At 49.1% G+C, this 24,933-nt stretch overlaps 1 protein-coding gene and 1 long non-coding RNA gene across 4 annotated transcripts in view; one reads left to right on the top strand and one right to left on the bottom strand.

Moving 5' to 3' along the window:
- LOC142589830 (uncharacterized) overlaps positions 1–20,559 on the bottom strand; it is a 94,884-nt gene extending 74,325 nt beyond the window's left edge. Inside the window, exons 1-2 of the long non-coding RNA XR_012829978.1 lie at positions 20,255–20,559; positions 18,105–18,227 (exon numbers count right to left, since the gene is read on the bottom strand). This is a non-coding gene — a long non-coding RNA (uncharacterized LOC142589830). The remainder of the gene's footprint in view (positions 1–18,104; positions 18,228–20,254) is intronic.
- LOC142589828 (neuronal-specific septin-3-like) overlaps positions 1–24,933 on the top strand; it is a 101,764-nt gene that overhangs the window by 65,712 nt on the left and 11,119 nt on the right. For all 3 annotated transcript variants that reach the window (XM_075701420.1, XM_075701422.1, XM_075701421.1), the window contains 4 exons: positions 17,575–17,748; positions 21,792–21,941; positions 23,186–23,267; positions 24,489–24,626. In XM_075701420.1, the coding sequence (XP_075557535.1) occupies positions 17,575–17,748; positions 21,792–21,941; positions 23,186–23,267; positions 24,489–24,626 (544 nt within the window). The remainder of the gene's footprint in view (positions 1–17,574; positions 17,749–21,791; positions 21,942–23,185; positions 23,268–24,488; positions 24,627–24,933) is intronic.

Genomic DNA, 24,933 nt, shown 5'->3' with positions numbered 1-24,933 from the left:
ATCGAGCGAAAGGCCAATGCACCAGGCCTCTCGTCGGGACGAATAAAAAAGGGAAAGGAAAGGTTTACGGCAGACCATATAAGGAGCTCGAAATAACAGGGGGGGCGGGTGAATGGAGGTGGAGGGGTAGGTGATAGTTTTAAGTTTTACGGGGCATATCCCAGAGACTGCTTACAGGCTGTACAGTCGGCGGTTCGGCATCCGTCGAGGCCACTTCAAGCACGGGCTTCCCTTATCACGGGCGTGCAGCGCTAGTTCCGCTGTATATGCAAGCCCAAACAAACCGGAAACAAGAAATAAGCATCAACGCGCACGCCGATCAAACGTTCGGTTTTATCACCTTCTGCACTTCGCATATACACGCGTATCTCGAAGCGCCAGAAGGCAGCAGTACTTCAAGGGGAGGGGGGGAGAGAGAGAAAGGAACCAATGGACAACGTCAAACACTGGCGTCGCGACCCTGAAGATAACGTCGACAACAGGCGGCGCGACAAGGTTGTGCTTCGCGTTGCTGCTGCGACCAACGGAAACGAGCTGTAAAAGAATGTTCATAGAAAGCGCGTTAAGAAGGGAGGCTATATTAAAGTAAGCTGCGCTCATCAGTAAATTACATGCCCTTCGTCAATACCGAAAATGGCACTCGTACACTGTTCGACGAGGCTTAGTATGAGCCAGAAAAGGTTGCAAAAAAATGAAACGCGGGTGGCGAAACAGCCACGAAGTTGCCGCACCAGCTCGCCGTGACGTCACAGATGCCGGCACGTGAGGTCACAGATTTTCGACGTCGCCTGTTGGGGCCCAATTAATTGTTTTAGAGTTACAAATGTTGTGCATTGCATTCTAATAAAGGAGAAAAGGACTGAAATTCGCAAGTTTCGAGAACTTTTTATACCAAACCGCAGCGGTCCAAATGCGAGCAAAATTGACATTGACGTCCGGTCTGCGACGTCACACTGACGTACCAGCGCCGCCGGGGTTACGGCGCGAAATTCGAAAAAAAGAAATGAAACTCCACATTTACTCTCTCTTCTAATAATGAACACATTACCGCGAAATCAACAAGAAACAGAATTTTTTTCAGGAATGCTATCTAAACTGATTTAGTGCTTCTCTTTAGTGCACGCTTTACTAAGGTTGGTTATAAATATCGGGGGCGTGAAAGCCAAGTATAACACGCAGGCGGCTACAGGTTCCACGCGCGCATGCGCTGTAAATTCCGCGTGTCTTTGTGATCGCTGATTTCGCGCCATTGCGCATATAGACACGAATGTGCGCGTGCCACGTTGAACGGTTTTCGTAAGCAAATTAACCTGTTCATCGACATCAGTTGTCCCATCCACGAACGAAGAGTCAGCGTTTTCAAGATAACAGCACAGGCAAACGTATAATCTCGAAGAGAAAAGCTGGAAGCTGGGCTCCTTGTTGATATCGGAACGAGCGCTGCGTTTTCTTGCGGTGGAACTTGTCCGGCGCAACGTACCAGGTGGACGTTGCTACACGCGAAGGAAACAGCATCAAGACTCGTAGCGAGAAACGCTGCGACCGCGTGCTATATAGTCGCGCTGCACCCGCGACTGTCGCCAACCACGTGGCACCCTTTATGGCAGAACTTGTTCTCCCGCTGTGTGTATAGTCGGTTTACAAAGCGACAACTGCATCTAATGAGTACATTGTTGCGCCCAAAAGGAAAATAGACCTTTTGGCGCAACAATGTATTCCTTAGATCTCGACCAACTCGCCCAGCAAAAAGTTCTGCTCAGCCGCTAGCATAACGAACAAAGGTGACGGGACGAGCGATATATATATATATATATATATATATATATATATATATATATATATATATATATATATATATATATATATATATATATATATATATATATATAAAAACTGTTTATTACGAGACGATGGAGCGGAGCAGTGAAGAGCTATAGCCATAGGGCCCGCGGTACGGGAGAAAAACTTGCTTAGCAGAACTTTTCCTGGGGGGGCTTTGTCTCTGTTTTCACTTCCTGCAACGCTCGCACTTCAGCGTCAGCTTCTGCGGTCTAGGCCTAGTTTGGTTCCCAAAGCAGATAGCCTTAATCTTTTTGTTTTTTTTCGGGGTCGTCTGCCACATTTGTAAGACGGCGCCAGTTCGTGCGTACACGACAGCGCGAGCTTTGCGACGGAGCTGGCCCCCGTCTCGAAAGATCATTAGGGACAAAAAAAGAAAAAAAAGAGTGCGTCGTTTCACCAACTTGGGAATGCCACTGCTTTTTCTTCCTTTCTTTCTCTTTCTCAGAGCCTCCTGCAAGAGAAATGGGCTGGCTGGGTGGGGTGCTTAAATGTGTCGCACAGTGCGAACCAGCCCGGAGTGCTCGTTACCGACGGGCGGCCAAGTAGAAGAGTATGGTATACGTACGATGCAGGGTGCGAGGCAGGCCGTGCGAATACGCGGCAGTGGGTTTACGTGCATTCCATTTGTACGCGCGCGCAGTCTCGCGTCACGCACCACCAAACAATAGCAGTGCTTTCTGTCTCTCTCTCTCTCTCTCTCTCTCTATATATATATATATATATATATATATATAGTACGTGTTTTTGCTCCGCCAATTGTATTCGGTGAAGAGGCACGTCATCGCGAGGACCTCTACAGCGCACGCACGGCGTAGCCCGTTGTTACGCAGTGGCTCGCCGCCGCGCCGACGGAGCTGTGTAGTACGTGCTCGCCCAGCAGCAGCCAGATCGGGATTAGCCGGCCAAGGCTGACGATCGCGATGACGGCGACGCGACGAAGAGGCCGCCGCCCTCGCTGCCCTCATTAGCGGGGAGGGAACCGCGACGGCGGTGCTCACAGTGGTGGTCTCTACAGTGTAACAAGATTGCGGTTGTGGGCGAGAGGCGACAACCGAAGCCCCGATTCGCAGCGGTGCGCCGATGGCGGCCTGCCGAACCATTTGGCGGTTGTGAGAAGCGCGATGTTATCGTAATCGTCGCGGCAGGCAGACGGAAGGGTTTTATCTCGATCAGGAGGGGGGGGGGGGGGGGCGTAATATCCCCGTTTCGGCTGGGGCCCTCAGTTAAGGGCCTCGGCGGCGGCACTTTGGGCTATGGCTTCACCCCCCAACGCGGGGATCCTGGCCCGGTGCCCGATCAAGGTGCAGCCAACGTGCCCCAATCGCGGCACATTTGGCGATAGGCTTTCTCTAGTCTTCCACTAACGAGCTGGTCGGAACCGTCTCCCAATGCTAGTGCGTTGCATCACGATGGCGCGGCGTTTATTTTTTCGTGACTATTGACCCAACATTCTTAGGATCGTACAACGAGCCCAAATTCGTGGTTGCAATCCTTAAGAAGAGTCCCAAAGACGTTCAGCTCGAGCCTACGGCCCTACAGGCTTCGCGGGAGTGCCAACTTCCTCGCAAATCACGTGTCCCGTAAACTTTTGCGGACGACTGTCCGTACGTACACCGCACGTACTGAAGTACGCCCCTTCACCGTGGCTAGCATCCCGAAAGCTGTGCCAAGATTGCCCGTGCGCGCTTGAGGTCCCACAAAGGCTTTCGTCAAAGGTGGCTTCTCTGCACTTAGAATTACTGTAAGGAGAAGCCCACTTCTGTGATTCCCTCGGTTAAACTGCTGGCTACAGACGTTTGTGCGGTTGCGGACTGGCGATGTTGCCGTGATAACGGTGAGCGTTGTTACGAATAAATAAATAAATAAATAAATAAATAAATAACGTTGCTCTACGCCACTAGTTCGATGCGTTGGATCTGTGTCCGACACTCAACCCTCTTTTCATTAGAATGAAACGCACAATTGAAACAGCCGATTTGTGTGTCCAGTCTTTTTGCCATTAGAGAGCTTTAGAATGGGGGCCCCGATAGTTTGGGGCCCCAAAGAGCTTTGCGGGTGTTAGCGTTGGGGCACGCAGGAGTGAATAGTTTTGGAATAGGGCTTTGCGTTTACGGATAGCGTCTTGCGCTGACAGCGCCACTACGGCGTCAAAGAAAAGCTATTAGAAATAATTAAATAAAACAAACCATCTTATGATAGGAATAGTAATTTTGACTTGCGTGTATTCGTGTTTAATTACAATTTAGAGGTTATTCTGCAAGCAGCAAACAATTAGTTGCGCTTTGAGAAAACCAACTTTACGTGCCTTCACCAGCCAAGCTTAGCCGCGTTAGGCCTTGTTGCGATTCGCCCGCGACACGTGGTTTTGCCGGCGCGACTGCGGCGGGGCGGCAGACATTTTGGCCCGATCGTCGTCGCCGCAACACTCATCGCCAGGTGTTTCCAGGCGCGACTGCGGCGATGCGACCGCCTAGGGATCATCCTCGCATTCCAGTCATTGTGCCCGAAACAGGCGATGCCAAAGCAGGGATCTCATTCCAGTCATTGTGCCCGAAACAGGCGATGCCAAAGCAGGGATCTCGTTCCAGTCATTATGCCCGAAACAGGCGATGCCAAAGCAGGGACCATCCTCTCATTACAGTCATTGTGTCCGACCGGCAGCGCCACGACAGGGTGCTACGAGATCGTGCTCGACATGGTGCTACGGCATCGCTACGACAGTGTGCGTCACCATTAGCCCATTGTACATTCACGTGCTCGTCTTTTGAGGGGTTCCTTCTTGCCCTCAACTGCGAGAGTATAAAAACAGCTGCCCCCGGACGCCAAAAGGAGGGCTCCGATTTCTTCTGTTGAGTGAAGTGCTCTCCCGTCTCTCTACTTCGGTCAACCTGACCGCCAACTCTTTGCGATGTTAAAATAAACAAGTTGTTTCGTTGTTACCAGTCGACTCATGCTTTGCCGGGACCTTCGGATGCTTCCAGTTGTACCCCAGGCCGCCAGGCCAACGCTACCCTTGGGGCTTGCGACCCAGGTACAACCACGGGCGTCAGCGCCGAGTTCCCAACAGATCGTACCAGCAGTGCGATTCCAAACATCTGGTTGGCAGCGGTGAGATCGCCTACGACTTCAAACAACTGTCTGCCAGCGGTGAGATCGCGACAACGGAGGCCAGCAGCGAAGAGATGCAGTTGACTGTATGCTGAGCAGCTCAACGACGATCCGGGAGCAGTGCAACGAGCCCTGTGTGACGACTGGTTGCCTGCAGCGGAACGACTGCGCGGAATTCCTGCCTGCGAGGTTTGGTGAGTGCGGGACTTTCTTCTTCTGAGCTTTGCCAGGCTTTTTGTTAGTGTTAGAAACAGAGCTGGTAATTGTGGTTGTCGTTGCTGCCGGGTTAGTTGCGGCAAGACAATAGTAAGCAGTAGAGAAAGCAGCATTCAGAGCAGCCATGGATTTGAAGTCGTTGCGCAAACCGAAATTGTTGGAGCTTGCAAGAGAGTTGGGTCTGGATGTCTCAGACAAACTAAGAAAACCTGAACTGCTAAAGGCTATTCTTGAGTTAGAGGCTGAGGATGACGAGCTGTCGGAATGCCTTGAGACTATTGAGGAGAGGTCAAAAAGACAGGAGCGCGAACTTAAAGAGCAAAAAGAGAAACAGGAGCGCGAACTTAAAGAACAGAAAGAAAAAGAAGAGCGTGAACGTAAAGAACAGAAAGAGCGAGAGCAACAAGAGAAAAAAGAAGAGCGCGAACACGCTTTGGAAATGAAGCGTCTCGAGGTAGAGATGGAACGCGCTCGTAATGGAAGTCAGGCACACGGTGCAGGAGAACGAGTATTGTTCAAAATGACTGACCTGATGCGGCCGTTTAAGCTTGGAGAGGACATTGGTTTGTTCCTGGTTAACTTTGAGCGAACGTGCGAGAAGCAGGGGTTCTCTCGGGAAACGTGGCCACAGCGCTTGCTCACTTTGTTACCCGGCGAGGCGGCCGACGTAGTCGCTCGCTTGGATAGAGAGGAGGCAGAGGATTTCGACACAGTGAAATCGAGTCTTCTAAAAAAGTACCGGCTGTCTGCGGAGGCGTTCCGTCGGAAGTTTCGGGAAAATGAGAAAGGCAGAAGTGAGTCATATACAGAGTTTGCGTATAGGCTTATGTCGAACATGCAGGAGTGGCTCAAAGAAGAGAAAGCGTTTGGAGACCACGATAAAGTTCTGCAGTGTTTCGGGCTAGAACAGTTTTATAGTCGGTTACCGGAGAACGTGCGATACTGGGTCTTGGATAGGCCAGACGTTTGTACGGTGGCTAAAGCCGCTGAGCTAGCCGAGGAGTTTGTGACGCGTCGGGCTCGCGGAGCTAAGGACGGTCAAAAGGGTGAATTTGGCTCGAAGTTTGAGAGGCCAAAGTTCACACCCATGAGATTAAAGGGGGACACGCGTAGTGCGGATGCGAGCGAAAGCAGTCCGACCAAACGTAAAGAGACGGCGGCAGCCAAACGCAGAAAGCGGTTCGAGATGAGGCGAGCGGGCGTTTGTTATACGTGCCAGAAGCCGGGTCACTTTTCGGCGCAGTGTCCGGAAACAACACCAAAAGTTGTGTTTTTTTCAATAGGCAGCACTGACGAGAACATGAAGCTTCTCGAGCCTTACATGCGAGACCTCCTTGTGAACGGGAAAGAGTGCCGGGTGCTTCGCGATTCCGCAGCTACGATGGATGTAGTTCACCCGTCTTACGTAGAACCCCATATGTTCACGGGCGAGTGCGCGTGGATCAAGCAAGCCGTGGAAGCTCATAGCGTGTGTCTGCCAGTAGCAAAGGTGCTTATTGAAGGACCTTTCGGAGCGCTTGAGACAGAGGCGGCAGTGTCATCTATGCTGCCACCCCAGTACCCGTACCTATTTTCAAACAGGTCCGATCACCTCCTGCGCGAGAAGGGGCTTTTGTTTGGTGAAGCTAGTGTTCAGGCCTTAACCAGATCGAAGGTTCGGGAGCTCGCTGCAAAGGCGGTAGTTGCGGGGCCGACGTTATCAAACAACGAAAAAGGGTCAGAGGCGCAGCAAGCTGATATTCAGAGCACGCCCGAACTGAATAAAATTGAGTCTGTAGCGTTGAAGGCGCCAGATACTGGAGAGGAAAATCCCGATTCGGGAAAGTTAGAAGAGCTATCTACTGATTTGCTCATCGCGCCTACGTCAGACGGACTTGATAGGTTGCTAAAAGTCAGCCGGACGGCTTTGATAGCCGAGCAAAAAAAGGATGGCAGCCTGGAAAACGTGCGCTGCAATGTCAAAGAAGGTATCGCCAGGAAAACTGCGCGTTTTGTGGAAAGGGGTGGAGTCCTGTACCGGAAGTATCTAGACCGCAGAGGAGTGGAGTTCGATCAGCTGGTCGTGCCTCAATGCTATCGTCAGGATCTGTTGCGCTTGTCACATGGGGGTTCGTGGTCCGGACACCTAGGAGTTAAGAAAACTAAGGACCGTCTCTTGCAAGAGTACTATTGGCCAGGGTGTTTTCGGGACGCAGACCATTTCGTGAGGACATGTGACACTTGTCAGCGGGTGGGCAAACCAGGGGACAAATCGAGGGCGCCGTTGAAATTGGTACCTATCATTACGGAGCCTTTTAGACGGCTCGTTATTGATACTGTGGGACCTCTGCCGGTAACAGCCACGGGGTACAGACACATTTTGACTGTGATCTGCCCAGCGACAAAGTTCCCTGAAGCAGTGCCGCTTAAAGAACTCAGCTCAGTTGAGATAGTTAATGCACTACTGTCCATATTTGCGCGAGTTGGTTTTCCTGCGGAAATCCAATCAGATCAGGGCACAGTGTTTACTAGCGCTTTGACGACAACTTTTCTCGAAAGGTGTGGGGTAAAGCTGCTACACAGCTCAGTGTACCACCCACAGTCGAATTCCGTTGAGAAGCTCCACTCCGTCATGAAGCGCGTGTTGAGAGCGTTGTGTTTTGAACATCGAACTGACTGGGAGCTGTGTCTGCCTGGGGTGATGTTTGCTTTAAGGACCGCGCCGCATGCAGCTACGGGGTTTTCGCCAGCTGAACTGGTGTACGGTCGCTCGCTTCGATCTCCGCTTCGCATGCTTCGAGAATCGTGGGAAGGTAGGGGCGACGACCCAGTCGTGGTGGAGTACGTACTTAAGCTCCTCGAACGCTTAAGAAGGGCACAGGAGTTGTCAGGTGAAGCAATGACAAAGGCCCAGCAGAGGGCCAAGGTTTATTATGATCGGACAGCCAGGGCCCGTCGTTTTGAGGTGGGCGATGAGGTCATGATATTGCGCACATCGCTAAACAACAAACTAGACGTGCAGTGGGAGGGCCCAGCACGAATTGTTCAGAAACTGTCGGACGTTAACTACGTGGTAAGTCTGCCAGGAAAGCGGAAAGCACAGCAAGTTTACCACTGTAATCTGCTCAAACCTTATAGACAAAGGGAAGCAGTGGTGTGCATGATGGTAAACGTTCCTGAAGAGCTTCCGGTCGAGCTTCCGGGACTAGGCTCAGTGACGAACAGGGAAGACACCGGTCAAGTCATTAGTGACCTTATCAGTAAAGCACCGCTGTCGCCTGAGCAGAAAACCGAACTACACCAGCTATTACAAGAGTTTCAAGGTCTGTTCTCTGAGAGGCCTGGTAGGACTTCTGTACTTACTCATGATATAGAACTTACCTCCCCAGAGCCAGTACGATCCAAGGCGTATCGGGTGTCACCCCGCCAGAGCGATATAATGGAGGCTGAGGTAAAGAAAATGCTACAGCTCGGTGTTATTGAGGCAGGTGAGAGTGATTATACCTCCCCTTTGATTTTAGTTGAGGTACCGGGCAAGGAACCTCGTCCTTGCGTCGACTACCGCAGGCTTAATTCCATCACTAAGGATCAAATTTATCCGATCCCTAACATCGAGGAGCGCCTTGAGAAAGTTAGTAGCGCTCAGTTTATTTCCACCCTAGATCTTGTCAGGGGTTATTGGCAGGTTCCACTTACAGAAGAGGCTAGTAGGTATGCGGCGTTCATTTCACCAATGGGAACATTCCGTCCTAAAGTGTTGAGTTTTGGTTTGAAGAACGCGCCATACTGTTTTTCAAGCCTCATGGATAAAGTGTTGCGGGGACAGCAAGAATTCGCTTTACCGTATCTAGACGACGTAGCGATATTCTCCGCATCCTGGTCTGAGCATATGACACACTTGCGGGCAGTGCTAACCCGCCTGCGCGAAGCAGGCTTGACAGTAAAGGCTCCTAAGTGCCAGTTAGCACAGGCCGAGGTTGTCTACCTCGGTCACGTGATTGGTCAGGGTCGTCGCCGCCCCTCTGAAATAAAAGTGGCCGCTGTGCGAGACTTTCCGCAACCGCGCACGAAGACCGATATTCGGTCGTTCTTAGGTGTCGCCGGCTACTATCAGAGGTACATCCCTAGGTACTCTGATATCGCGGCTCCCCTGACGGATGCTCTAAGAAAAACAGAGCCTCAAACAGTCGTCTGGGACGAGACCAAGGAAAGAGCTTTTAGCGCCCTAAAGAGTGCCCTAACAAGTCAGCCTGTGCTACGATCGCCAGACTATACAAAAGAGTTCATTGTTCAGTGCGATGCTAGTGAGCGAGGCATGGGCGTTGTACTGTGCCAACGGGAAAATGGAGAAGTAGAACACCCCGTCCTGTATGCTAGTCGTAAGCTGACCAGTCGTGAGCAGGCGTATAGCGCCACCGAGAAAGAGTGTGCGTGTCTCGTGTGGGCCGTTCAGAAATTGTCATGCTATCTAGCCGGCTCGAGGTTTATCATTGAGACGGATCACTGCCCTCTCCAATGGCTGCAGACCATCTCTCCCAAAAATGGCCGCCTCCTGCGCTGGAGCCTCGCTTTACAACAATATTCCTTTGAGGTACGTTACAAAAAGGGGAGTCTCAACGGTAACGCCGATGGCTTAAGTCGAAGCCCCTAACGTAGGAATCAGCCTCAAAATTGTTTGTTACTGATGTTTTTCTTCCTGAGGCAGGATTTTTTTTTTAACATATTGCTTTTGTTTAGTGTTTCAAAGTGATGATATGCTTTCTAGTGCAATTTTTCAATTTGTGGACGCGTTCTGAGTGATGCTAGACTACTGTAAGGAACTAGGCAGTGGTATAAAAAGGGGAAAGAGCCTGGCAGGGCTTAGTGAGGGTTGTGCCGTGCTTGCTGACTGAGCGGTTGAGTTTTCAGCGTAGTTCTAACGCTTGCCGGGAACGAGAACAAAAATGTGAACTCTCCCGAAGTCACTTTGCAGTGTCCCGTGCGAACCTGAACAAGAGAACGAGGCCTTCTCTGTGCGCTGCGCTCAAGAAACGTCGAGGGACGCCCGACTTCGGTTATGAGCATCATCGAGCGACATCCCTCCGGACAGCGGATGCAGTCCCCTGTCCATCGGGATCTCCTTCCCCCGGCGGGGCGGTCTGTTGCGATTCGCCCGCGACACGTGGTTTTGCCGGCGCGACTGCGGCGGGGCGGCAGACATTTTGGCCCGATCGTCGTCGCCGCAACACTCATCGCCAGGTGTTTCCAGGTGCGACTGCGGCGATGCGACCGCCTAGGGATCATCCTCGCATTCCAGTCATTGTGCCCGAAACAGGCGATGCCAAAGCAGGGATCTCATTCCAGTCATTGTGCCCGAAACAGGCGATGCCAAAGCAGGGACCATCCTCTCATTACAGTCATTGTGTCCGACCGGCAGCGCCACGACAGGGTGCTACGAGATCGTGCTCGACATGGTGCTACGGCATCGCTACGACAGTGTGCGTCACCATTAGCCCATTGTACATTCACGTGCTCGTCTTTTGAGGGGTTCCTTCTTGCCCTCAACTGCGAGAGTATAAAAACAGCTGCCCCCGGACGCCAAAAGGAGGGCTCCGATTTCTTCTGTTGAGTGAAGTGCTCTCCCGTCTCTCTACTTCGGTCAACCTGACCGCCAACTCTTTGCGATGTTAAAATAAACAAGTTGTTTCGTTGTTACCAGTCGACTCATGCTTTGCCGGGACCTTCGGATGCTTCCAGTTGTACCCCAGGCCGCCAGGCCAACGCTACCCTTGGGGCTTGCGACCCAGGTACAACCACGGGCGTCAGCGCCGAGTTCCCAACAGATCGTACCAGCAGTGCGATTCCAAACAGCCTACGAGCCATAACATCTACAATCGAATTCGGAATGGGCGGCGTCTAATGAATCAAACTTCATAGCACACGCTAGTTCAGAGAAGGCGATAATCGCAGTCACTTCTCCCAGCTTGCTAACTTCACGTGTTACCACGAATCGAAACCAGTTTGGTGCTAGGTCAGAGCCGTCGCTTCGATGGGTGCCGCCATGTTTGCTGACGCCAAGCTTTTGGGACCGCTATTTTGGCTCCCGCTAAATCAGTGAAATATAGCGTTCCCAACGTAAAAGGCAAACGCAGTTTGCGTCTCGCGCATGCGCAGTGGCTTCGACGCTATTTCTTTGGGGCCCCTATTCTAAAACTCTCTATTGTCCCGGTTTTTCCCCCGCCATTTGCAATTGCGCATCGAAACCAACTCACCTATTTCTCTATGTTATTCCGACGCGAATGAGTCGCTCGCGGGAATGAAATGCAATCTCAAAAACTTTACTCACTGGCCACGGGGGGAGGGGGGGGGTGCGATCTTACGTGGCACTCCCATGCGATATTGGAAACACCTAATCGATACATGGACTGTGCGTTTTTATTAAAAGGGTTCAGCCGCAACGAAGCGAAGCTGTAGCCTGCATAGAGAAAAATCTGGATAGGATCGGGTTTCGAGGATTTTCAAACATGGAGAATTTGACAATGTGACGGAATTTGTCAAAGTATAGAATAATACCCGCGGCCTTCGACGCAAATCAGGCCTCCACTACCTCTTCGTGAGCACTTAGAAACAACGAGAAAAAAAAACTAATAATATTGGTACGGAGATGTTGGAAGCATAGAGTAACGGGAGTAACAGGAAAATAGCAAACATCAGTGCAGCTTTCTTTTTTCTTATTTATCGCGCTGTCCTCAAGTGTTCGCCTCGTAAATACGCCCGAGGAAGCTCAGTTCACACAACCGACTATACAGCAATTTATTGCACGCCTCCTGTGCGCTCCCCCTCGCTCCTTGAAAGCCCCGGCACCGCGCTGTTTACACCCGAGATGCAGACGCGAGACAGGCAAGACACACAACGAGACCGGCGCGCGCGATGATCAACGACGCGCCGTTTCTATTTTTCCGGCCACCGCCGCGCGTCTTCTTTCAGGCAGCTTTCGGGAGCAGCTGTGCAGGCGCGGTGACGTGCGCACCGCCGACGAGAGGCCGACCGACTTTTGCAGTTCACAACTCCGAGAAACCGAGCCTGGCTTGCGGCAAAGCCGAAGCCCGCCACGTTCTCTCTCTCTCTGTCTCTCTCTCAAAAACACACGTACGCACACAAACACACACGTGCACTCCATACCCTTCCCCTCCTCCGTACACTAACGTTGCCTCTCTCTCTCTTACTCACTCTACCCTTCTCTCGCCTCCGTACACTATCGTTGCCTCTCTCTCTCTTACTCTACCCTTCCCTGTCCTCCGTACAATACCGTTGCCTCTCTCTCTCGCACTCATTCTACCCTTCCCTAACCTCTGTACACTAACGTTGCCTCTCTCTCTCTACCTTTCCCTCTCCGTGCAATAACGTTGCCTCTCTCTATTACTCTGCCCTTCCCTCTACTCCGTACACTAACGTTGCCTCTTTCTTTTACTCACGCTACCCTTCCCTCTCCTCCGCATACTAACGTTCTCTCTCTCTCTTACTCTCCCCTTCCCTCTCCCCCCAATATCGTTTTCTCGCGCCTTCTGGCCGCGTTGTGTTACGCGCATCCGCTGACCCGGCCGAGGTGTACACGCGTCCCTGGCTCTCGTCTGCCGAGGACGGGCTCGTGTAACGCGATGCTCGTGTGTGTGTAGGCGCGTGCGACACGGCGCGAAATTGGACGGACGCCCGATGAGATCACGCGTTACACGCGACGCTCGGTCGGCTATATATACGTGTCGCATTTTTACAAATATGGTGCGGCTGCAAGAGCGTGACACGCGCCGACAGCGACGACGCACTTTCTTTTATGCGTGATTTGCGGTCAGTGGCGCATGCGCCAATAGGGGGAGGGGGTGAGGGGAAAGGTTTCGTAGGTGTTCAGGGTGTCTACCAAGTTGACATTTACAAATTCCCCGAGCTTCCCAGGTTTTCCCTGAGCCCCTTTGCAAAATTCCCTGAATGAGCCAGAACTTTGTTTTATGTAAAGACAGGCTGACACCATGTTGCTCGATGCTGTCACTCTCTAGTAAGCATGTTGAAAAAAAAAAAAATGACAATCCAGTATGAATAGTAAGGAGTAATATCTATTTTATTTAAAAAGAAAGCAGAGGCCACAGCGAAAAAAGAAATGGCAAAACCCATTCCAAATTGAATCGAACATTTTCCAATACAAATGAACAGGAGATGCATACATAAGTAAATATTTTTAATGAGCTATTTCTATCAATCGATAACAAGCTCATCGTTATGAGACCTGACCTTTGTCACTAAACTAAGATTTTCTCTCAGCAGCTGGAAAGTCAACCTCAACTGTCCTCACATGCTCTCAGCCAGGTACACAACATCTGAGTTGGGTTTCACTGCTTTAAAGAGTTTATTTTGGTTTCAATGAGGGACACCTACATCTCGGTGTCAGCCAACACTTCGTTTTTTGAGATCAAGCTCCTTCAAAGAGGCGACGGCACGCGTCATTTCCCGTTAATTCCTCAGTGCGTCGGTCCTTTCTGTTCTCATCCTCCTTCTGGCACGGGTTCACCCCATGGATCATTCGAAGCATCCTCTTGGTCAGTTGTACAGTCAACGTCCAATTTTTCGGACTCCCTAGGGACCGCAAAAACATCCGAAAAATCGAGCAGTCCGAAAAAAAAAAATGAATGCATGTCTTTAACTGTCCTTAAGGGCTAAAATTGCCACAGCCACGTCCGAAAAAGCTCTTAAGGCTTGCCAGTACACTTATTAGGCATATCGGTGCTCGTAATGTGACAGGAGACGGGGGTGCACGCGTGTGTAATTAAGGAATACATACTGTGTTTCCCGTGACAATTGCCCCTTCCCACGCTTGTTATCCTTCACCGCATAACACTGCTGTAATAAGGCAAAGCTAACTTTCGGAGACTGGCACTGCGTAATGCGCTGTGCTCTGCGAGCTTCGAAGCCGATCGCGAGGATTACAAAGGCGGAGTCGGTGCCACTGCCGACAGCGGCGAATTCTTTCAATGAAAAACACGGCACCGCACGGCAAGAAGCTTAATAGCGAACGTAGAAGCAGCTAGGCCTAGCGTTGCCGCGGTGGTGGCTACGGCTGCCACCGTATCTGCTTGCGAGAGTGCCGGTTCGAGGCGGCGGGATAATCAAAATGGCGACGGTGGTGGCTTTGATTGTCATTTCAGACCTGCAGTCCGGGCAATATACATTGACTATATGGAGTACGCGGTGGTGCCGCAAAGCCGTGCGAATTATCGGGCATGTTCGAAAAATCGGTCGTTAACTACTCTGGCAATACCTCGTGCCGATGACACGGCGTCAATGACGATTCGTTGCAATTCCTCTGTTACTGGAGCCAGCATTAACACGACTTTCGTTCCTTTTCAATAAAGTTACAGCTAATTTTCCCTGATAAAAGCACAAAATTCCTGAGAATTTCCAGACTCAGAGGCCATATTCCGTCGTTGCGGCTATTTCCCGACTGTAGCGATAGGTGGTGCTGTCATCTCGAACGTTTCTTTTGTTAGGCTTTGACTCGTTCGAAATGAGAAGCGATCTCGAAAACACCACAAGGTTATCCATAATACTCTATCGTCGAAGCGGCCTGATACTAAGCGAAAGCCGTTTACACAATCATTGGCTACGAACGAAGTGCATTTTACAAAAGCAACGCCAAATTCAATTCGAAGCGGGCAGCCTCCGGGACCGCCGCCATGTTTCACGCAAACTCCGCAAACCACGCAAAAACGCTAACGCTAACTCGTTTGCCTTGCGTACGCCTCTTATATTTCGTTTAGCATTCAGCGCATGCGCAGTCACGATCCGCTATATTTTAGCGTACGCTATACTAAAGCTGTCTACTGACTGCACACTTTGCGCCGTGATGAGAAACGGTGCGTGTTCAAACAGTTGCATCTACATGTGTTGGCAAAAGCGTGTAAATTGGTACCTCGAGCACTGCTATCTGTTTATGTAGCCTTGTTGAAGAACCATGTTCACGGAAAAATCGGAGATCGTCGGGAGAGGCCTGCGACTTGCATAGTCATTATTATGTCCGCTGTACAGGACCAAGGACTCCCTGTCAGGGATCTCCAGTTACCCTGTCTTGCATCAGCTGACCAGATATGCCTGCAACTTTCCTAACCTAATCGCATCGTCATGTCCTCTGCCATCCTCGGCTGAGTTTCCCTTCTCTAGGCACCGATTCTGTACCTTTATTACTACTGAGCTATAGTTATCTGCTCTACGCCACGACCTTCTTCTTCGACGCCACTTCTTCCTCTTATTATCCACCATTTCCGCTACCCCCGTTTGCTCTCTTATCCACACCGCTGCATTCAAACAAGGTCAAGAAAAAAAAAAAAGGTTAAAGACTACAGATTCTGACATATAACTATGTGTCCTTCGTGCCTCTTCGCCTGGACTAAATCGGTTTTCACTGATAACATATTTTTTTTTTTCGAAAGTACGTTTTCGCTATTCCCGCGGTAATCACGGTTAATAATTAAAGGAGAAAATGAAAGTTCTCAATCTTTCTCTTTTTAATTTCGCGCGGTAACTCCAGCCCCGGCATCGGTGTGACGTCACAAACTTCAGTCTCTTTTTTTCGAATTTGGGCCGTCATAGCCAAGTAGAAGTTGCTGAAACTTGTCAAGTTGGGGGATCTTTTAGAATACAGTGTAGTCGAGAATTGCCGATAAAGAAATTAACTAGGCACGAGCCTCCCGTATCCCATGACGTCACGGCGTGCTGCGGCTTCATCTTCCAGTGCGACGTCCACACCAATCTTTCGTTTTTGCTACTTTTATGGCTTACCACGCCTCTCCCAATCGCAAGAGATGGGTGTTTCTGGCATCGAAGAGTAATTTGCCAATACAGCCGAACTTATTATTTCTTTCACTAGCAAGCGTAACTAACTGGCCAGCTCTTGAAATCGGCGGTGTCCGTCTGAAGCCGCGAAGCAAGCGAACGAGGGAGGCGGCTGGAGGTGAAGAGAATCGCGCGCCTGGGGAAAGCATACGAAGCAGCGCGCGGCAAAGTAACGTCACCTGCTGGAATGTGTAGGGAACGTCGAGCGCAGTGGGGATGGAGAAACGAGGCGAAGTGTCGCGGAGGAGGAGGAGGGTAGTCGGAGGTGCGCTGGGTTGACCTCATCTGGCAGCTGCTACAGGGTTTCTTTGCGATGCATACGTACCGGTTTCGTCTCGTGATAACTTCGTCCTCGCGCGACGTACGCTGTGTGAGCGAGTGAAAGCGTGCGGCGGTGAGCTGACGATGCAACACCATCTATAGATAGCACAAGGCCTTTTCACTCCGATCCTTGTCGTCATGCTAGGGGCCCGACTGCGATAGAATCTAATGGGGATGCCCCCGAGTAGGCAACAGCGATTTCGACGTCAGCGCTTTCGTCGCGCCAGCCTTGGCAATGAAAATTCCGGGCCGGTAGCATGACGTATTGAACAAGCCTTGTGCTATCTAGGTGGTGTTGAACGATGGTGGCTCAATCTCGGTTGCGCTAAGGCTGCGCAAGGGGAAAAAGCGCGCTGTATTTCGTCGAGCGCATGGCACCGAGGGGGGGGGGGGGGAGGGTGGCGTTGTACTTCGGCCACGCGCGGTCTCGCAGACGGTATCTTAAAAGCGAAATTTTTTTTTTTGAGGCACAGTCTAGAAGGGGCCGCCGGTTCGTAGCTTTGCGTGTGCTGTCTTCTCGCCGCTCAGTTTGCGTTGAAGCAATAAACACGACGCTCACTCCGCTCGCTGCAGCTACCGCGGTTTCTCCCACGAGCGTTTTGACAGCGAGTGTCCGCGGTCATCGAGTGTGAATTGTTAACGTTTGCTTGTGCGCGCTGACAACACGCTAGGTAATACAGTTAGTAGGCGAACGCTTACAACGGGGCGTTCTACTCCGGCGGCTGCGGCGTCTGGCGCGGCCGCGCGAGCCCTGTTTTGAATACGATCTGCGATGCGGACAGTGTAGGCGTCTAGGCGCACCGAGGGGGCGATAGTGTAGTGTGCGCTGTAGCACCTTTGCGCTTACGCGCCACCCGCATTCACGAAGTGAGACGTCCCTGTAACTAGTTTTAAGGTGTCCATTTAATGACGCGCATGGTCCGGGTGTACGTAACACGTGCTCCTTGCCACTGCAACACCGTAAAGTAATTTACACCCTTATACGTGAGAAAGGGTGTAAATAAAGTATATACCGATTCACACCATTTGTAAAAGTTGTGAATTTACAGTATGCCACGCTGTGTATACTTTGTGAGCATAGGGTGCCTCGCGACGCGATTGGCGCACTATTTCTCGCCAGTTTCCTTCACCGCAATAACCAGTCACCAACGGGCATTGCCGTCTCTGCGCATCTACGTAGAAGACGGTCGCGCAACGAATTTTGGTCGGTCCTTTCCTTTCTCTCCTCACACACGTACTACGTCATCGCAGGCGAGCTGAGCTTGGACGACTTCGTGATCGTGATGGCGGACGCCCTGACGGAGACCACGCACTGGGGCAGCCTGAAGACAGACGTGGCCGGCTACGTGGGCATCGACACCCTCCAGGAGCAGATACGCAAGAAGGTCCTCCGCCGAGGGTTCGAGTTCAACATCGTCGTCGTCGGTGAGTCATCCGTCCGCAGTCTGTACACGTGTGTGTGTGTACACTCAGATGACCGTTATCAGCTACTAGATACCGTTATTACAGCATTTTCACGTTAGAGTCTTTGGGTTATATATGTGGACACTAACGTAACCTGCTGGAATGTGTAGGTAGTCGGAGAAAAGTGGGGATGGAGAAACGAGTCGAAGTGTGGAGGAGGGTGATCGGAGGAGCTCTGGGTTGATTATATACATAATAACGCGAAGTGAAGCAGTGCAAAGAAACGGAAATACGACGCGCAAAGGCACTTTAAGCCCCTTAAAAATATGCGAACGCATTAAAAACAAACGAAGTACCCACATGCACGCACAACTTACTTTAAAATGCGATGTCTCATCGTGACGTTCCGGGGTGCCAGACATCCAGATGGACCCGCCGCGGTGGCCTTGCGCCGCCGAGCTCGACGTCGCTGGTTCGGTCTCGGCCACGGCGGCCGCATCCTGCGATGGGGGAGGGACGCAAAGACGCTCGATAGTGTACGGTGCATTTCGGACGCACTCTGAAGAAAACCAGGCGGTCAAAATCAATCCGGAGCCCCCCCCCCCCCTCAGTACGGCGTGCCTAAAAAAAAAAAAATCCCAGATGTCCTTAGCTATCGCCTAAGAGACGCGAAGGCAAAAGCCTTGTTAAGCCTACTGTAATTCACCTTAATCCACCGTAATGCACTTTAAACCACCCAAATTCACCTTAATCCACCATAACTCTCCTTAATCTACCTTGATGCACCTGTCCACCCTAATCCTCCTTAATCCACCTAATTTTCTTTAATCTACCTTAATCCACCCCATTCCTCCTTTATCCACCCTAATCCAATCACTGATCAATCATGAATTAACTGTGCTAATCATTAATAGTCTCACACACGGCTGGACATGCTTTTTGGTTCGCTTCTGGCCTACCTTGGGTCACGTGATATTTTCTGTACCTCACAACGCGACCGTGAAACATATTTCTGTCAAGGTTGAATACTGGGCGTGTTGGTATAGCATATTAGAGGCTCGATTGCGCAACATTTGGACGACACACACACATTTTAAGGCTTTCGCCTTAAAATCAGAGCGTGGTTATGACAACCGAAACCTCAAAAGCAATATCTTCACATTTCTAAACCGAAACCTAAGCTCGAAACCACAAGCGTCGTCATGTGGATGAATCACATGCAGTGGCACACGATGGCGGATGCGGGTGTGAAAAACGCTCCTGCCCTGTCGGTAATGTTAGGCCTGTCCAATACCTAAACATTTGGCTGCGCGTGTTCAAAAAAGAAAAAAGAAAAATTTTGCGCTCACCGCAGCACTGGTCTTGCTCAAATTTTGCAGAACGATCGCATGTTGGCGCCGACTTCGTTTAATATAACATTTGGCACGGTTAATTGCCTGGTTTCTAAGAAAAAAAGTGCAAATTTGCCTCAGGCAGAAACTTGTGTCGCCATCTGTCGTCTGCTGCAGAAAGCAGCGTTTCCGGGAGGACAGTCGCCTGTTCTAGGAGTGGGCAACGCGCGGCAGCCATCCCTGAAACGCTGCGCTCTGTGCAGATGACGGCAGGTGGCGACACAAGTCTGCGCCAGGGCCGGTTTTTCAGACACCGTTTCTCCCCATAGACTAAAACAAGTTTCCCATTTTTGTCTTAAAGAATAGGCGACTAATCGTGCCAAGTGTTATACTAAACGCAGTCGACGCCAAAGTGCGATCGTTCTGCAAAATTTGAGCAAGAACAGTGCAGCGGTGAGCGCAAAACCCTTTTTCTGAACAGACGCAGCCAAATATTCAGGACCCTGTATATTGGACATTGCCGTGGTCACTACCAAGGATTATAAACAGCATAAAATGTATGGCTATATGATTTTCTGGAAGGCAAAACAGCGTAATCTGTAAATATGGAAAAGAATCTGACACAAACACACTCCGCGTCTCAATATATATATATATATATATATATATATATATATATATATATATATATTGCAAGGAAGGGGGGGGGGGGGAGGGGCAAAGCAAGCAGGCCATGCAAAAGCAGCACTAGAATGCGACAAGTGTGCGCTCGATTGAACAGAAACCCCCTTCGTAACTGCGCAGACCCACCTGTTGCGTTGGGCCATCAAATCCCACAACTCGATTTTAATCTGCACAGTGGCCAAGCTGTTCACCAACACGATACCGCGCGTCAAAGGCCACTTACCTCGTCACTTCTGCTCCCCCAATCGCTCTTTATCTATAGTTCTTTCGGAAAAAGTTGTTTTTCGACGAGTTGTCTGCGTGACAGGGAGAAACTTGGCGCGATAAAATCTGGCCCAAGGACCCGCGACGCAGCTGTTCCGTCACAACAGAACCAACTAATACTTCGTTGCGAGATCGAGACTTGTCATCCGCCTACCCGACGGCACTTTGGTGACGATCAACTAGCGAAAGTATCGGATTTGAATTCCGGACAAGAGTCGTGCGCGCGTGAAAAAAGCTTTCGCCATTACCTGCTCGCCTGACAAACGTCGCTGTGCCTTTTTCCGGGGACAGGGAGTTGTTCCTCGAAGCTTTTCGCCGTCTTCTCGTCGAAGGGAACGATGCAGATAACACACAACACACATACCAAACGCAGATAAATCCTTATGCGTTGAGGCACCGTAGTCCAGGCACAGGCTAAGACACGGAAGCCGCGGAAGCGCGCCAAAAATGCTCAGTTAGGTCACGTGACGTGCGTCCAGAAGTGCAGAAGAAAGCGCTGGCTGTCGCCCTAGTCGCCGCTTAGGTTCTGAATTTGTATTTATTTGCTTCGACAGAAAGTAGTCAGACGCTCGAGTGAACCTTACTTTAAACAGTAAGGCGAGCAATTTTCGACGCCGTTTTGGTGGTAGCGCACGCAACGCGACAAATTTGTCGTAGTTTCGGTTTCTGAAAGACTTCGTATTTAACATGCACGCGCGAACTTCGTCCTTTGTTTTATGGACTAGTTGTCATCCGCAACCCTAGTCTTACATATAAATGAAACTACTCTTGAAAAAACCGCTTCCCTACTATATATATATATATATATATATATATATATATATATATATATATATATATATATATATTTATATATATATATATATATATATATATATATTTATATATATATATATATACACACACACACACACGCACTGCTCAGTTGTTTAGTGGCACAGTCAAAAGACCGTAGCTCCGCTCAATGCGTCAGGAAAAACATCTGGTGTCATATTTGTAACACTGTATTAACTACAAGGTAATCTGCATTTTTTATGACTGCCGAATTTGCGGGGATGAAAAAAAAAAAAGAACGAATCCCGCATTATAATCGTGCAAATGCAGTAAGGGAGCAGAAGAGCCAGTTTCATATGTGCATGAATCTTTTGTCTTGCAAGAATAGGAGAGTCACAAGCGGCTCGTACAACTGGGCACTGTGCGCAAGCATTTTACATAAGTTTTAAACGCAATGGTTGCTGGAGCTAGTGTCCACTGGTGTTTGTGTCGATGCACTGGTGCGCGGTGTTGTTTGCATTTTCTTTGATGAAACTTTTTTCATCGTCTTTCATCTCGTCTCATATTTCATCTCAATTTAATATCACGATAACTTTTCCACATTAGTAACTTTTTAGGTGTTTTGCTGTGAACTGAACTATTCTAATGGGACTACAGAGGCTCCTCATGCTTGCCACAGGTGATGCGCCGACTCTGAATTACTGATACGTTTTTATAGATTTGCAACTCGATACTAAAAGTGGATGTGGCATGTTTCTTTCACATGCTCTTAAGTGATTATGAAAGCTTTTGATTATTTATATTTTCTCTCATTTAGTGGTTCTTGTTTGCTCATTCATTTGTATTTAGCTAAGACATTGGGCTAGTGGGCTTTTCAGTAGCCAAACTTCCCATACTGTCACAGTTAATAAACAACAAAAGGCACACGTATCAGACTGCTTAGTCACAGCAAGAATCTGTCGAAGCTCCCTAGTGCAAAGTTCAGCCGTTCCTTTTCTTCACAAAATGCAGGTAGGAGCGGCCTGGGAAAGTCAACGCTCATCAACACCCTCTTCAAGGCCAACATCAGCCGGAGGTCGTGTACGAAGAAAGGATCTGAACCAGCGGACACGGTTCCCTACGTCATTCCCAAGACAACCGAAGTCAAATCAGTGAGCCACGGTGAGTAATGCACACTTGCACGTATGCTCACCAGCTCAGCAGCCTCGCAAGTGGAATATGTGTGTCCCTGCAGGCAAAAGTGTTTAACTGGGAGCTACCACTTTAAGTTGTATTACTGTTTTATTATCATTTGTAACCACTAACATCAGAAACAGCCAGGCATATACGTGCAATAACAACTGCTGCCAGACAAAAATAAAAGGAAGAAAACGCCGCATTTAGATTGAGCAGTGTTGTCTGAACTACACTGCAAGGACACATTCTTAAACAGTACTTTTTGCATAGTTCGCACAGCAAGACATGTGCGGGGCGTAGAAAAATGTGCTAGGGCTACCACTGTCTCCACACAAATGCAATATGCTTTCTTTAATGTAAAGAGGAAGCAGTGGCCATGCCACTGTTTTTCCGCTGAGGTGGGGGGAGGGGGGGAGCGGGACATGACTTCCCATTTTCGTTGTGGGTACAGGGGGACACCATCTCTTGGAACTTTACGTAGTGGAAGGATGGGCAGGATGAGGGGGCAGGAAGAAGTATTGGGGAGTTTGATTCTCCCCTTTAAAGCCACCCCTGATGTGAGCTAACCTTGGAAGTAGGTTTTAACAGAATTTCGTGACTTAACAGAGCTTCACACAAGGCACAGCGAAGCGAACAAAGATCCGTGGTTTACTGAAATGTTCAGCTTATCAAGGAGTTTGGCTTAACAGACACTACCTCAAAGAAGTCTACATACTGTATTGCCAAGGTGATTCAAAGAAATGCAAGAAGCGTCGCTCTTTGCTTCGGAAGCATACAGAGGTAAAATAGGCAACTGTACTGAGAACCAGTGAAACATGCGTTAGATATACATAGTCCTTATTCATTCCAACCTGCATTTGCGCAGATTATTAAACCTTGCCCAGCTCTGTTTCACATCACATTGTGCCGTCAATTCATAATGAGCCTTTAAATTACTACCGCAGTTTTCAAACTGAATATAATATGTACTGGTACGTACTTCACTGTGTACAATAGCTTTCGTGCATTACACCTGTTTTGTGATGGACAATTGATTCCACACAAAATTGTTGTCCATTGAACTTCCTGGCACGATGTAGAGCCTATAACAACATTACAGCTGGTATGTGACCATTTGTCTCCCCCAGCTGATACGGCGTCATAAGTATGAGGCCTAACTTCAGAGTGCAGGCTCTTGCACAGTGTTCAGTTCTCTTGCGCTAATGTTAAATTTTGCCACTGTACTGCAGTGATCGAGGAGAAAGGCACACGGCTTCGGCTGACTGTCACGGACACACCAGGCTTTGGTGACCAGATCAACAATGAGAACTGGTGAGCGTGATTTTCACTGAGCCAGTATACTTACTTGCTTTGTAATTATTGGGCAGAACATATGCAAGCGCACTAATGTGTGCACAGAAACTACTCTTTCACAAGTTGCAGGCAGGGTATAGTTTGTCACTGCACAAAACTATAAAAAATTATATCTAATTTCTCAAATATAATGTTAACGAGATCTTGAAATGAAACTTAGGTGCCGTTTTCAAAGTGCAATATGCTGTGCATGGGCTAATGTGCAGCTAGGCTAATTGTCTATGTAAGCTGACTATATGGATGCTCTTAACTAAATATGTGAAACAACTGCATTTATGCATCGAACAAACAGCATTAAATAGGGTGGAATAAGAGTTCCCAACTTCTTGAAAGGAAAAAATTAGCGATGTCCAGCTCTAATTTTATATTATGCACTGCGAAAGGAGACAATTATTGCCTAGAGTGAATACACAAACTATGGATCAGGGGGCATTCTTTAACATAAGATGCATCGGAGAGGTTTTTGCTGTAACTTTGGAAAGCGCTCATTTTTTCCAGGCAGAATGAGATCTGGTATATGTTGGAGTGGAGATAGCATGCTTGCTGTTGCAGCTTCCTGGAGTACGCACAGACTCACTTTCACCCTAACTTAATGGCTTAGCTAATTGTCACAAATATACTACATGAGGTAGCATATTGGTTGAGCAATGCCGGCGCCACCATTACAGTGCTAACCCTACCTGTGCTTTAAACTAATCATTCACGGAGTCATTCGATTGCACTCACTTATTCATTTACTCACTGTGCTTCACTCAACTAATTGACTGGCTCACTAACTAGCTAACTGGCCAGTTAGCTCATTGAGTAACTAACTAGTTGGCTGACTGACTGTCTAGCTAGATGAATGACTAAACTAGCTAGTTGACTGACCGACCAGCTAGCTGACAGAGTGATTGGCTGACTGATTGGCTAAATAACTGACAAACTAGCTTGATAAGTGATAAACTAACCAGTTGACTGACTGACTAGCTAACTGGCTAGCTAACTGACTAGCTAACTGACCAACTAGTGAGTGACCAAATAGATGACTGACTGACTAGGTGTCTAGCTGACTATGGCTAGCTGACTAACTAGCTACATAACTGACCAACTAACTAGCTGACTGGTTAACTGGCTAACTGACTAGCCAACTTATGCAATCACTTTTAAGGTATCGCTGCTGCCTCTTTTCCCTTGCAGCTGGCTGCCCATTCTGGAGTACATCAATGAGCAGTACGAGAAGTACCTCAGTGAAGAGCAGAGTGTCACACGCAAGAAGCACATCCCAGACACACGGGTCCACTGCTGCCTCTATTTCGTGCCCCCTTCAGGACATGCGTAAGTGTGTGAAAACATGCCATATGCTCTCCCAATGTGCAAATAATCCTTTCTTTATGTTTAAGTGGTGTAGAATTGCTATTTCAGTTTAGAAGGTAACCATTTGGGACCTCTGTACAGTCAAAGCTTGTTATAACGAAGTCGCATTTAGCAAGGAAAATACCTTCGTTATATTCGGCATTCATTATAATCGTATATTCCTTGCACCCTAATATCAGTGATAAGAATGTTAGCTTTACTTTGTTTTACCCAATAATTCGTTATACTTACATTCATTATATAGAACTTTGACTGTGCTTTTGGAATA

This window comes from Dermacentor variabilis, chromosome 8 (assembly GCF_050947875.1).
Source record: "Dermacentor variabilis isolate Ectoservices chromosome 8, ASM5094787v1, whole genome shotgun sequence".
Taxonomy (NCBI): domain Eukaryota; kingdom Metazoa; phylum Arthropoda; class Arachnida; order Ixodida; family Ixodidae; genus Dermacentor; species Dermacentor variabilis.
The sequence above is the reverse complement of the archived record's forward strand: the minus strand, read 5'-3'. Positions and strand labels throughout refer to the sequence as shown.